Raw genomic sequence first — 15028 nt, forward strand, 5'->3', positions numbered from 1 at the left:
TTCAGTACGATAAAAAATTCAGCGCTCGGGTAATTACACTTGGGATCGATTCCCGCCTACGGGCTCCTTCCACTGGGTTACTGACTTAGGGCCGGCCTTTTCCGATAACTCCTCGATTTTACCAATCTATCTGCGATTTACATATTTAAAGCTCCAATGTTTATTTTAGAGCAATTGTTTAAGTTTTTATTTTATTGTTTTAAATTGTTTTTCATTTAGAAAATTTTTTTCCCCATCTGGGGCTCGGAATTCGAAAACTTGAATATTTCCCCGTATAAATTTTTTTTTTCCCAAAATAGAGCAATGGAGATTTTTTTGAATTCTATTACAAAGTTTTAATTGACAGCCAAAAATTCTGAGATTGAAAATATGAATTTTTTTTCGTCGCTCAAAAATTAATGGCAGCTCCAGAAGTCAATGAAAATTTTTTTTGAGTATCAAAAATTACTAAACCTTTAAATATTTTGCAGGGCTTAATTGTAAAAAAATAAAAAACGCACTTTAATCAGCTCGTGCCCAAAATGTAAGTTTTATATATCTAGATATATAAAATACTAAACTGTCTATCTCTTGACAGCAGCGAGAACTGTTTGCCTTTTATTAAACTCTTGTTAAATGCTGGCTTTCTTTGTCCACACAATTGAATCGGCAAAACAGCGGAGATAATGCTCCGGATTCTCAGCCTCACGAGTTTGCTATAGTATCCTCATATCCCATCCCCATCTTCATTTATATCCCAGTAAACCAAATAAGTAGAGTAAAAGTAGAGAAAGATCGTAGGAAAAAAAAACCTCTACTCAGTGGTTTTCTTTCTCCCCTCTATTGTGTCGTATTTTTTTCAGCCTCATCGTGAAATGGACACCGTGTAATCGTTCTTTTATTCACTTCTTTTACCTGCGATAATACTCACATGGCATCCCTTGTTGGTGCACTCGTGGCTGGATCCAAACCCTCCAATTGAATGTTAACTTGAAGGTGGTCTTTTCCACGCACTCTTTTATTTCTCTCTTTTACTTCTTGATTCTTATATACATCCTATACTCTCTCTCTATATATATTGTATTATGTCGTATAAGATGGACTAGTATAGTAGCCAATGAAAATATTTATATATTTCCAGAATAGACGTCCGCCCACGATGAATTTACTGAAATGATCCTCATTGTTATTGGCAACAGATACTTTGCTCTCTCTTTTTCTTAAATATAAAAATATTTAACCGTATATATAATAATAATACTAGTACTGAGAATGGATGTATCTCAAGAAGATTAACTGCATGAGTGACAGCTTTTAAATTTTCAACATCTACGAGATTAAATTATTATTCATTTCAGTAAATTTTATTTCAACTCTTTATTTTCCCAATAGTTCCACCCACTGTAAAAAATTGGCAGAGTGAACTCGGAGCGGATGACTGTTTATTTATTAATGTACCTGAAAATCGGAACGTTTTTCGCAGAACGAAAATAATAAAAAAAATCTACTGGATCAAGATTTCGAAAATGTTTCGCATGTCACCCGAAAATAACAGGCCACCCCCAACTACCCCAATTCCCTTTTAGACATAAATTTCATGAATTATTTTCAGTTTCGTTGCCTGAAAAACGTTCCGATCTTCAGGTACATATTTATTAAATCCCTTCGGAGTGAAATTTACTCCAAAGATGAGTTCATTTTAATATTAATACTTAATCGGAGTAACTTTTTTTTTACTCCGGGACTTCGAATGACGGAGAGAATTTGAATTTAAATAAAATCCAGTTTACTCCCAATTTTTTACAGTACAGCAGTTGGCTTAAACATAAAAATAAATGCAAAATTTGACACTCATATATTAATCATATATTTGTTTATTTAATCAATTTAAAGAAAATTTTTTCGTATAACCAGACAAGACAATTACAGTTTCAAAAAAGTTACTGACATATATTTTAAACATTTTAAATATAGCATCTATAAAAATTAGTCATATTTTAATAATAATTTATTCGGTAGACGTACACCCGTTTCTTGTGATTGCAAGGCTTGTTCATGAGGTCGTGCACAATATTGTGTACGTGTACAGTTATAATATTGACGCATAATCACTTGAATAAGCGCATAATTATTTCATTTTGTAAATAATTTAAACACCAGCGAAAATAATTTTAAAAAATATTTATTTTGAAAATTCCGGTGGTGCTTTTTTTTTTAATTCTGTTTGATATGATTCTTTTTTAGTCAAATTTTTTTTTTAATTATTTGCTTAGTTTGCTATTTGTTTTTTCGACAGCTTTTTTTTTTATATTTTTTTTATTGACTAGTAATGATAACTAATTAATAAATACCGAGATAAAATAAAGGAGATTACTGTAGTATTATTATTTATTTTATACACTGAGAGAAATATTATTTGACAAAACGGATTTTGTTTATTTGATAAATATGTTACGTTTTTTTTTAATTCATTATTTATACGGAAAAAAAATAATTAAATTTTAATTTGGATTATTATTTTTTCTCAGTGTACTAAATTATGATGCTGACTTAAAAAATACTTATCTCTAAATCGCGTTCTATATTTATTGAAACAGGAATAAAAGCATCAAGTAATTATGTAAGAGTTCGTCTTATTTTTATTTTTAAAATCATTGAGTTAATTGTAAAAATTCAGATGAAAATAATTTTTTGTTTTACTGACTCAATTTTTTTCTGATGACAGTTCTAGTAGAAGCTGGACAATAGAAAATTTTTGTTTACTAATTTATTAAATCAGAGAAATTATTTATTTTCAATAAAAATATATAGAATTATAATTTTATAAAATTCGGTAACTTGAAAATCAAAATCTGTTTTTTTTTTTTTATGCAAAGTGGAAACTTTGAAAGAGAATAAAATTTTCTGTACCAAAAAATAAGCACTCTTACACAATTACCGGTTCCATGACAACTGATCTCCGACAAATTGATCCCACAGACTAGATCCAACTGACGATCTAATTCATCGGTTCCATGACAACTGATCCCCGACAGGTAATCACACGATGATTGATCCCACAGACAACTGATCCCACTGACAAATTCATAAAATAATCAATTATTAATTAATTACTATGACATGAGTAATTAAAATTCACTGTTGTAAATATAAAAAGTTAAATTAGATAAAAATCGATTGACGATCAATTGTTGATGGGATCAGATGTCGGTGGGATCAATTTATAGGGATCACTTGTCGTGGTATAAAATTGTTGGGATCAGTTGACGACACACCTAATTCATCAGTTTCATCAAGATTTTCATAACTTTCATTGTCATCATCTTCATAATTTTCAACCCCATGTCGATGGGATCAATTTCTAGGGATCTTTTGTCGTGGTATAAAATTCTTGGGATCAGTTCACTGCACCCACAACTACCAATTAAATATTTAAAAATAAAAAAACTATAAATTTAAAAAACTTACATCACTCAAAGGCATATCGCTACTCTTACTAATTTGTTTTCGACTATTACTCCGTGTAAAAATACTTTCAGACTCTCGAATCCCGGTTTTAGTTAAAAAATTTAAATTACCATTCACGGTGAGTAGTGACAGTAATTCTTCACTGTACACTTCTTATAATTTATGCAATTGAAATATTTTCTAACTGACCTCAGTCTTTAGTAATAAAAATATTGATATCAACATTAGACATCATATTGGATGGAGATCTCTTAAAAAAATATTTACGTTCATTTAAATGTCCGATAAAAAATACGCAGTTCTTTAGAGGATATTCTACATGGGAACACATTTGATATTTGACTGTTTGTTTATTTTAAATCTTGTCTTTATGAAGCTCTTTGATATTTTAATAAATCATTGCTGCAACCCAAGACCATATAATCTTGTGTCATATATTCTGTACTTGTCTTTGAGCGATAGTCTTAAATTTACGTTCCTAACTTCTACACTAATAATATAAAATTGTTATATATATTCGTACTCGACCTCAGTCTAGAAATGAATACAAAAAAATTTTAAATGTCATCAAAAAATTTTACGTAAATTATCATTTTTTTTTTAAATGAAAATTTTGTACCCGGAAACAAAGATTTTGATTTAGAAATTTTTGTTAAAAATACAGGAGACGTATCATAATTTTTTTGTTCAAAAAAATTTGATTAAAAAAAAAAAATAACAGTCTCTTTTAAACATACGCGATATTAATCTGCGTTGCGTGAATTTAAGTCTTAGTCTTATAAATAAAGTCGACGTTTAATAAACTAGTGAAGTAAAAATAATTGAAAGTAATAATGATGATAATTCTAGTGTACGGAGCTACGGTTTGTTAATTCTTAAGTATTTTAAATGACTAATTAAATTGTTAGTTAGCGAGTGAAGGCTGGGGCTCAGTGAATGACATCTCCATGGTGACACCGCCGCTGGGAGGTCGGAAACGATTTGAAACGTCGACGCTATTGCTGCGAGGTTTACGTCTGCCGAGGTGTCGTTCCACCCACTTGAGCATCGTCAGCACTGAGTCTGTACTGGGCAGTCTTCTTTCCGCGGACGTGCGTACGATGTGAGAAGACGTGACGCGGAAAGTCGCAGCCATGCCTTTCAATGCCTGAAATCACCACCAATCACTTGACAATCTATTCCATAATTAATCAATTAATTAATTTACCTTCATGGCGTCTTCATCAGTAGCGTCATCACCAGCGTAAATAATTCTTATTCTCTCACTCCAATCGAGACCAAACGCCGTACGTAAAATATATATAGAAGCGCGGCCTTTGTTCCATTCAACTGGTGGTTTAGCCTCGATAGCACAGTGCGCTTTGCAAGCTTTGAATCCTGCTTCTTCAATTAATTTCTTCGCTTGTCTTATTAAAAAACCGCGAGATTCAATTGGCGTTCCGCGGTAGTGGAAGGTCAATAAGGCTCCTTTATTTTCTACCCAAGCGCCATCTCTGCAGAGCTAAAAATTAATTAATAAATTAATTAATAAATCCAGTGATTGATAAAAAAATAAATTACCTGATCCTGGAGAAGCTGCATCAAATTGCCAACTTTATCCTCGAACTCAACGGGCATCGGATGGACGAATTTGCTGCCGTCGGGGTGGAGAATCTCGAGACCGTGATTACCGGCGTAGGTGATGCCTTCAATGCCCACCATCGACTTGACATTATTTACATTCCTGCCAGATATGATGGCGATGTAGGCATCCGGCATGTTGCTCAGTCGCTGAAGAACGTTCTTGGTCTCGAGGGGCAGAATCGCCAGGTCCGGGTGGGTCGCAATCGGCGCGAGGGTCCCGTCGTAGTCAAGCAGTAGCGCCAATTTGTGATCATCGCCAATGTATCTAGGGGACATGTGCGGTCACTGGGTTGTTACTTGGCTTTGACAATGAGTCAACTAGCGACAGCGTGCGCGGACCCGCCGTTTCCACAAGCAGTTCAAATAATCTTATTCATTTTTATATAATTATTTTAATTATTATTATTTTCATTATCAATAATTACTTAAACTATCATGCATTTGTATTTTTTTATCGTTAATAAACTCACGCGTCATGCCCAGCTCATGCTCACCGATTAATGCTTAAAATGATTTTATCTACTGATGTAGACTAAACAAATATTGTAATTAATTATCAGCTTCATATATTATTAAATATATGTATGTATGATTTATTAATTAATGATAATGATGTCCTAGTTTTTATTGTTAAAGATTTTTTTTAAACTTCCCGCTATAAAAATTTAAAATTAATAAGAAAAAAGAACTACATTCAAATTTCAAGATGATACCGAAGTTTGCCGACATCTAATAATTTAGAGAATTTTATCAGAACGATAAATTATAAAAAAAAACGTATTTTAAAAAATTGCACTGATAGTTTTTTTAATTTTCTATATGTGAATTTTTTTTTAAATTGATTTGTTTAAAATAAATAATCAAAAAATTTTCAATTGTCTGCTAACTTCAGGATCATAATTTCAAGATAAAAATTTTTTTTTTGGCAGGGCCAACCGTCTTTCAAATTTTTGTATATGGAATCTCATTAAAAATGATTGTATGACCATGGTACGGCTGGCCGGGCCCCAATCATGGCCATTATATTACCCGATTGGTATTGACACTTACTTGCTGAGATAATCATCAAAGTCGTCCATCGTAACGGGCTGCATCACAGTCGCACCAACAGAATCTTGTTCTTCCAATGATCCCATAACTTGTAAGAATGATTTCATCCAATAATTGACGTCATATATACGCTCACGACGACGTAAATAATTCATACGTAGCGTACGTTCATCTTCTGGCATTGTCAATGCTCTGTTACAAAAAATTCGTTTATTTATTTATTTATTTTAAATAAAAAAACATAATTCTTTATTTATTCTCAGTACCTGTTTATAACTTCAGCAGCTTCATCAATTTCATACGGATTACAAATCAATGCCTCGTGCATCATTTCACCGGCACCGGCAAATGGGGAAACTATTAAGACACCTGGTGGAGTATTTATTTGACACGCGACGAATTCTTTGGCGACGAGATTCATTCCGTCTCTTAGAGGGGTAACTAGAGCGACGGCTGAGTCTCTGTAGAAACCAGCCAGCTCATCTTGGCTGACACACCCGTAGATGTACCGGATTGGCGACCAGTTGGGTGTAGTGAAGCGCCCATTGATGGAACCGATCAATTGCTCCATCTCGAGCTTCAGTTCTTGGTACTCTCGGACGTCTGTTCTCGATGGGACCGCGATCTGCAGCATCGTCACTTGCTCGCGGTGCTCTGGATGCTTTTCCAGAAGCATCTCGAAGGCCTTGAGCCGGTGGACGAGTCCTTTGGTGTAGTCGAGACGGTCGACACCGAGAACTATCTTCAAGTTGGTCATTATAACTTTGGGAGCTGCTTCTGCAAGTGAAACGAATCGATCGAAGGGGATGCCAATTGGCAGCGGTCGTACGCGGACTGTGCGCCCGCCGTGGTCTACTAGAAGGTTCTTTCTGTCAACTCGACCACCGAGACTCCTCTGACAGCAGTCGACGAAGTTGAGACAGTAGTCCTGGATGTGGAACCCGACCATGTCGCAGCCAAGCATTCCCTGTAGAATTTCGTCGGCCCAAGGGAATAATCTGAAGATGTCCCACGGTGGGAACGGGATGTGCAGAAAGAAGCCAAGCTTTAGTTTGAGATTCTTCTCGTCGGCTGCCTGTCGGATCCAGTTGGCCGCCAACATCAGATGGTAGTCGTGGACCCAAACCAGCGGAGTCCCGTTTGGTTTAGTCTTCTGCTCCTCGTGAATCATCTCGAGCGCCTTCACTGTTTTCGCTGCGAATTCTTCATTTACGGCGACGTACGCGCGCCAGTGCTCGGCATTGAAAGTCGCGCGGTCTGGCATTGAGTGAAATAGCGGCCAGAAAGTTCCATTACAGCAACCATTGTAGTATGCATCAAATGTATCGGGTTCTACATGGACTGCAACCACCTGAAAAATATATTTTTTTAAATTATTTTATCCCCATATTCATTTTAAAAACCAGTTCTTCTACGATGAAATATTTCTAACGTATTTCCATTGACTTTTAATGAAAATTGATAGCGATTGGCTGATATCTATACATATATATACATTAAAATACAGATAACAAAATGAAATATAAATCATCTTATTTGGTCCACATTTCTCCGATAGGATCCTGGTTATCGCGAGTCATGCCAAGGGTACTTGTAACGAGAAAAAAAAGTTTAACGAGAAGTCTTCTGGGCGGGATGACAAAAAAAAAAATCTGTTAATCGGAAGTGAATAAAGTCCAGCTTGTAACAACCGCTGATACAAACACTCGTGATTCTATTTATTAATATATATTTATTTAAAAAAATAGTTGCTGACGTTTGATTTTGACCCCCCATGTACGGCCCCTTGGCTGTCGCCTATTAATTGTCTCTCGAACATGCCCCTATCGCTATTAATTTTTACTGACTCGTGTTTATGATTATCACATATTAAGCTTTTGTTATTGGATGGAATTACGGCGGGGCTCGTCTTTGATAACGACAATCTCATTTACTGATACCATGCATTTAATTATTTTGCAATATCATATTTATATTTACATGTACATACATTTACATATATGTCTTATTGTCCTTATCAAATTTAATTTAGCGGTATATATTTTGTATGATATCTATAAAAATATGACGTCGCTTAAATGAAATTAGGTCGTAATAATAACAATTTAACCCAACAAATCTATCAACATAAATATATATATATATATATATATATATATATATATATATATATATATGTTTATAATTGATCCTACAGAAAAGGTGATCGACTGACCCTTGACTGCATTTGTGATCAATAACGAGGATAACTACATTTTTAAATTTCAAAGTCTTGAATCAGTGGTTTGTTTTTTATTAAAATATATACATATGTCCATATATATGTATATAAATTATTTGATAAATAATCTTGACCCAAATAAATAATCAATTTTATTATTTATTTTCTTCCGTAAATTTCTCAATTGGAAATAAAAAAAAAAGTAAATATATTTTCGGGTGATGAGCGACGTGAAGAAAAAACAGATTTTAAAATTACAAAAGATGTTTTTTATTATTTATGTACGATAGCGATGCGTGGTTACAGGCTATGGGTTGCTGTATCAATGATAACCCGACCCCGTCGAGCCAGCGATCGTGATTTTTTACTTTAGTTTTTATAATAATAATTATTATTATTATTATTATTACTACTATATAACTTACAACCGAGGGGGTTTTTATTACCAGGTCAGAGCATGCCTCGGCCACGTGACTCAATAAGTAATAAACAGTTTTATTATTTATCGAAAATAAAAACTGTCAGATAAGCAGCAACAATAATCTGGAGAATCAATTAACAGCTAGACGTTTTGCGAACTTGTTTGAACTATTTGCCCGCTTATCGGGGGATTATTAATTATTGTCTATATCGTGTTTGAAAAGGCTTATCTGTGAAAATGACCCGAGATTATATCGTAAATATAATTCGAAAGGATGAGGGATATCAGTTATTGTGTATCACGATCCTATTATTTTATATATTTTTTTAAATATCAGACATGTGGATGGCGCGTGATAATTATTTTAGTATCGAGATATTGTTTGTGTAGTTGAGTTTTAAAACCGTTGTTTTTATTAGATAGTCTTATGCATTTATTAACACAAGTTAATTAATATTATTGTGATTATTGATGACGAATGGTGTTATTGTTTATTATTTTACTGACTAGTCATCACTTAGCGACTTAATAAAAAAATAATTCAGTTAATTGTTAAGGTACTGTCAATGCCAAGGTCATAAAACTCGATCATATTTTTCCCGCATGTTTTCATTGGATGAAAAATTAAATAAATTTATAACATAAAGGCTGAGAATTATCAGACATAATATTTTATTTAAATGTCTGATAGATTTAGAAATTATTTTAATAAAAACTGAATTAGTGAATTCCGCTAATTAATTTTTAGAAATTGGGAACTAAAGGATGGAAGATAGTAGAGTAATTTTAAAAAAAATGATGATAATTATATTAATTCTCACCTTACTCGAAAGTAAACCCGCTGTTGGAGTCCTATCATTAGGATCAGATTCAGGTATTTGTTCATTTTGATCTTCCATGTGCATGCCGGGCCATCCTACCCATATTCCGTTGCCATTTATCACAACTGGTGCTACTGCGGTAACAAGACCTCCCGCGCTACAAATTAATTTATATATAATTAACTTTAATAATAATTACAGTAAGCTCTGGTTATAAGTTACATCGGACGCTCTACTCACTCTCACGTCAATTTAATTTTTTCCTGTAAGTAAGAGTATAGACAGAAACATTGCTTATGACCAGAGTGTACTGTATTATCATGTCGGATCATTAAATTTTTTAGTATTGAAATTTTTTTAATTATTATACCCCCACCCCCATAAAATTTATGATGAATTATCATTAATTAAAAATTAAATTAAAAATCACACTAATTATTTTCATTTGAAAATTATGAGCAAGAAGTCATAGAAATTGAGTTTTTTAATTTTAAATTTAAATCGCCAATAAGAGACCTAGTACCCGCTCAGGGAACTAGTACCCGATCACTCATATATTTGTATATCTATATTTAGTAGAATTTAATAAATATATATACAAATACATGAGCGATCGGGTACTAGTTCCCTAATCGGGTATTGGGTCTGTTACCTTATTTTTAAATTAATCGACGGATTTTGCGTATTTTCGAACTTGATATGTACCTGAAGATCGAAACGTTTTTCGCTCAACAAAACCGAAAAAAATTTATGTAATTTGACTTTAAAAGTACACACAAAAAAAAATTCTCGACTGAAGGTAAATATTCTTGATTCAAGAAAATTTTTTTGGAGACCTAAATTTTCTCAGATAAAATAGAAATCTTCTCCAACCAAGACGAATTCTCTTGGCTCAAAAATCTTGACTTGGTTCCCGAAAACGTTTGTCTTAAAAAATATTTTCTTGACTCAAGATATCTGTTTTTTCTGTGTAACTTAAAGAATGGTTGGGGCAGGCCTGCAATTTTCGGCTGCCGTGTGAAACTTTTCAGGAATCAAAATCCAGTAGATTATTTACTTTTCATTTCGTTCTTTTATTTCTGTTTCCGGAAAAACGTTCCGATCTTCAGGTACATGACGATCAAGATGATTATGATAAAAAAAAAACTTGATCAACTTCCATTACACATTTACTTTTAAACCAATGATTGATTTGAAACCTACTCAACAAATTAATAAATTTTATAAAAAATAAAAAAATAAAATACGCCGGGATGCAATGATTAGATTTATATAAATCTTACTATTAATTATAAAAATTACTCTAGGATCTATTGGCTTTGAAATACATTTAAAAAAATTTTAAATCTAATTACTAATGAAAAATAAATCTTAAGATTCTGATAATGTAAAATCCAATCAATGATTAATTTTTTTTTATTTTAAAAAAATAATAAAAGGGGAATTTTTATGTATATAATAATTTATAAGTTGATAACAAAATCACGAGTTATTTTATTTCTATTTATCATTTATATTTTCTACTTAATTTATCAAAAATAAAATTTAATTTATTCGCTATCATTTATCGTATAAATTTCAACAAAACTAAAAATAAATAAATTTACTTAAAGTCTCAGCGTTCATTATGATAGCAATTAAATAAAATATTTAAATCCAACGTGCGTTTATGATAACATTTTTTTTTACTGTCAAGGTAAATTATAAATAAAGATAAAAATATTTTATCAGATAAACTTGTATATTTATCAAAGTAATAATGAGCTTATAAACGAAATTATGTAAGAGATAAAAATGCATCTGTCAATTTATTACTCAACATTTGATAAGTAATCAATAAAAAAAAAATTACCTGCTTTTACGTTCTAGTTTGCCGGTTTCTTCATTTCTCTTGAGCACAAACGGCAACCTGTTGCTTACCACAATCATGCTTCCATTAGAGCTGAAGCTCCGCGATTCTGTAAGCATGATTAGTATTTTCAAAAATATTTATTTCTCAAATAAATAAATAAATCACTAGTTGACCCTTTTGCTGAGTCTTCAAATCGGTTTCCCGGGTCGGTATCGTCGCCAGTAATTTTGAAAAAACCCACTTCTTAAATGAACTACTCAGGCATAAATTACACACTAGACTAAAGATCCATGTCTTTGAAATAAATTTTAATAAATTTAAAAGTATAAATAATTTGATAAGATTTAAGTAAAAATAGATTAAAGTGAAGGGTAAGATGATTAAAAATAAAGTTGAGAAGTATACGTTGCAGTCGGAAGTACCAAGTAGTACTGGAGTAACAACGCTCGGGATACGTTAGTTTATTGGTATTTTTCGTCCCGATGATTTAGTCCAAAGTACGGTTTCGCGGGCGGTATCAATGGAGGCCACGACCTGCGGAGCATCATCGCGGCACAACCACCAGCATCATCAACGTTATCCCTTGTCCCTCCTGTCCCCTTATTTCAACAAGACTTTTTATATTAAAAATAATAATAATAATTATTGTTGTATTACTTTGACACTAGGAGGTGCCGAGTCTTCCATACACGAGCTAGTCTGCACCCCCGTTTCTCTATAGGCTCCGACCCCGTGGGTTATCTTGTTATCGCTTTATTTGATGATAGAAAACGTCTCGCGCACGTTTATTGCCTTCTTACTTTTTTTAACGAATCTCACATTCGTGATATTTTTTTATTTAAATAATCACGTGCAAGTCGGCCTGATTTTTTTATTTATGACGTGGAAAATAACCAACAGGTGTATTGGCTTTTTTTTTTTTTTAATTATGATTACTTTGAATTATTGTTATTATTAAATTTGATTTTAGATAAAAATTATATTCTTAATGTGATAAAAATCGTGTACTTGATATTTTATTTGAATATTGATGAGAGTACAAAATTTCTTATTAGAATAAAAAATAAAAATTTTTTATTGCAAAATATAAGTAAATTTTTTTATTAAAAATTTAAAAATACAATTTTTTGTTTTTCTTTGTAAAAAAAATATTTGACATTGAAACATCTTGATTTATTATTATTTTATTTTTAAATTATTTAAAAATAAAATACATTTTTTTTATGATAGTGAAGTTATGAGTGTGAATGTAGTAGACAGACAAATTTAAAATTACAAATAAATAGAGTAAACAATAAAAAAAATAAAATTTAAAAAAAATGCACTTGTTAATTTCTCAGTTTTTTAAATGCGCATTTTTTTTAAATTTAATTTTATTAATTATTTACTCTATTCATTAATAATTTTAAATTTGTCTGTCTGCTGCATTCAAACTCAGATGAAGTTAGCGGACATCTGACAATTTTTGAAATTTTCAAATAATAAATTAACGTATTTATTAAATAAAAATAAAAAAATGCATGTGTAGAAAATTCAAAATTCAGTGCACGCATTTTAAAAAAATTTTATTATTTTAATTAATTAATATATTTATATGTAATTAAAAAAATGTCATATGTCTCTTACATTTACACTCAATTGTTTTATGATACTGAAGTTAGCCGAATAATTTTTAGATTTTTTTTTAAACAATAAATTATTCAAAAAAAAATATTTCAAAAACTTGCACCTATAGTTTTTAAAATTTTCTACATGTGCATATTTTTATTTTTTAATTAAGCCGAAACAAAAATTTGAAAATTTTTAACTGTCTGCTAACTTCAGGATCATTTTTTTTTGGTCTCATACAATTATTTAAATTAAAAAATTTTTAATTTTTCTAGGTCAATAATTGTCATATATTTTTAATAATTAAAAAAAATAATTAAATTTTAAAGACACGACAGATGTCAGTCTGTTTGTTTTTTTTTTTTTTTTAATTAACATTCAAATATAAAAAAAAAATCACTGGTAGCTTTTTAAAAATCCCGCGTAATAACAAAAACATGACAGCTCATCATACGGCGTAATAAAAATACCATAAGTTTTTTTAAAAATAAATTACCCAAACATATCTGAGAATCAATAAAACCACAGATACATTGATCTAGTTCGAAAAAAACAAACTCAATCATTTCGTAAAACAAACGTTCGTTTGACGTTTCGGAAATAAAATGAAAACTTTACAAAAATAAAAAAAAATAAAAAAAAAAAAAAAAAAAATTAGTTGACTCAGCAGGAAGTTATTTACTGATTACTATGCAATTGGTTAATAACAAATAAAATAAATTGAATTATGGAGAAGAGAATACGAACGATTGGCTCGTAGACGACTGCTGAAAGGTCTGTAAGGGCTGTTGGAATGTATCTGCATGTTGATGACTAACAATTAAATTTTGTAAACGTAGATATTAATAAAGAGTTTGAGAATAAACAAGATTGAGTGTTTATTAGTGCGCAGTTAACGTGGACGAGTAAACACCGGCTTCAGCGGTGTCCAACTGACACCAGATAATTCGCTTTTATTTTAAGAACAAGTTACTCGTGTGCTAATTGATAATTATATCGCGGCAATACTGAATTGCTATAAATAGATTTAGGTTTTATTTAATTATAATTACGATGTATACTTTTCTTGTATGTTCTAGAAATTTGACTGTCACGTGCTCGATAAAAAACAACAAATTGTTTTGTTTTTTTGTGTTACACACAATGGCACACAAGGAGATACTGACAAACTCTGGAAATCTTCAACATGACACAGTGACTGCACCGGTTATTTTTTCAGGTAGCGCCCTCCAAACTTATGTCAACTCTGCGATTGCGCAATCTTATATTTTATCCATTTTTAAATGACACACAAATTAATTTTAAAAAATAATTTTGACTTTTATTTTTTAGAGCGAAGGGACCAGATCCTGAAATTAGCAGACAATGAAAGTTTTTGGATTTTTTTTTCTAACAAATCAAATATAAAAAAAAAACTAAAAATATGCGCATGTAGAAAATTTAGAAAACTACATGTACAATTTTTTAAATATTTTTTTTCATGATTTATCGTTTTTAAAAGAATCCGAAAATCAGTCGATTAACTTTAGATCATAAGGGGCAAATTGCTGGTACCTGAATATCCAGTTCTCATATATTTTATTTAAAATTATGATTTTGAGAAAGATAATTATTATTTGGTATTTGAGTAAACGAATCCTAGGGTCTGCTGGTAATTTCCTGAAAAAAAACTTATTTTTATTTTAGTATTTTGTCAATAATTATAATCATTAATACGAAGTTTAGATATTGCAGAATCTACAGGAAAATTTTTGCGACATAAAAATATGAAAATTTTTTTTTGGAGGCAATTCTTCCAGGGATCTAAGAGCCAGACGATTAGTCTGTATGTGAATATTTATGATACTGAAATTAGCCGTCTAATAACTTTTGAAATTTTAAAAAAACGATAAATGATAAAAAAAAAAAATATTCACAAAAAATGCACTTGTAGTCTTTTAAATTTTTTACATGTGCATATTTTTAGTTTTCCTTTTTTTTATTTT

The 15028-nt window shown here is 31.1% G+C and overlaps 1 protein-coding gene across 3 annotated transcripts; it reads right to left on the reverse strand.

Moving 5' to 3' along the window:
* Positions 1 to 4103: 4103 nt before the first annotated feature.
* Positions 4104 to 14229, reverse strand: LOC130678074 (uncharacterized). Of its 3 annotated transcripts, none has more exons than XM_057485084.1 (8): positions 14105 to 14229; positions 11436 to 11541; positions 9584 to 9740; positions 6387 to 7471; positions 6121 to 6312; positions 5008 to 5335; positions 4655 to 4948; positions 4104 to 4594 (listed from the first exon to the last, which is right to left on the reverse strand). In XM_057485084.1, exons 2-8 carry the CDS (start codon positions 11510 to 11512, stop codon positions 4352 to 4354), a joined length of 2376 nt encoding a protein of 791 aa, XP_057341067.1. In that variant the 5' UTR covers positions 11513 to 11541; positions 14105 to 14229; the 3' UTR covers positions 4104 to 4351. The 3 variants fall into 3 exon arrangements, with proteins under 3 accessions (XP_057341067.1, XP_057341061.1, XP_057341060.1); XM_057485078.1 differs by having other exon boundaries at positions 13791 to 14173; XM_057485077.1 differs by lacking the exon at positions 14105 to 14229 and adding an exon at positions 13540 to 13624.
* Between the last annotated feature and the right edge of the window lie 799 nt (positions 14230 to 15028).

The sequence above is a fragment of the Microplitis mediator genome, chromosome 1, assembly GCF_029852145.1.
Source record: "Microplitis mediator isolate UGA2020A chromosome 1, iyMicMedi2.1, whole genome shotgun sequence".
Classification (NCBI taxonomy): domain Eukaryota; kingdom Metazoa; phylum Arthropoda; class Insecta; order Hymenoptera; family Braconidae; genus Microplitis; species Microplitis mediator.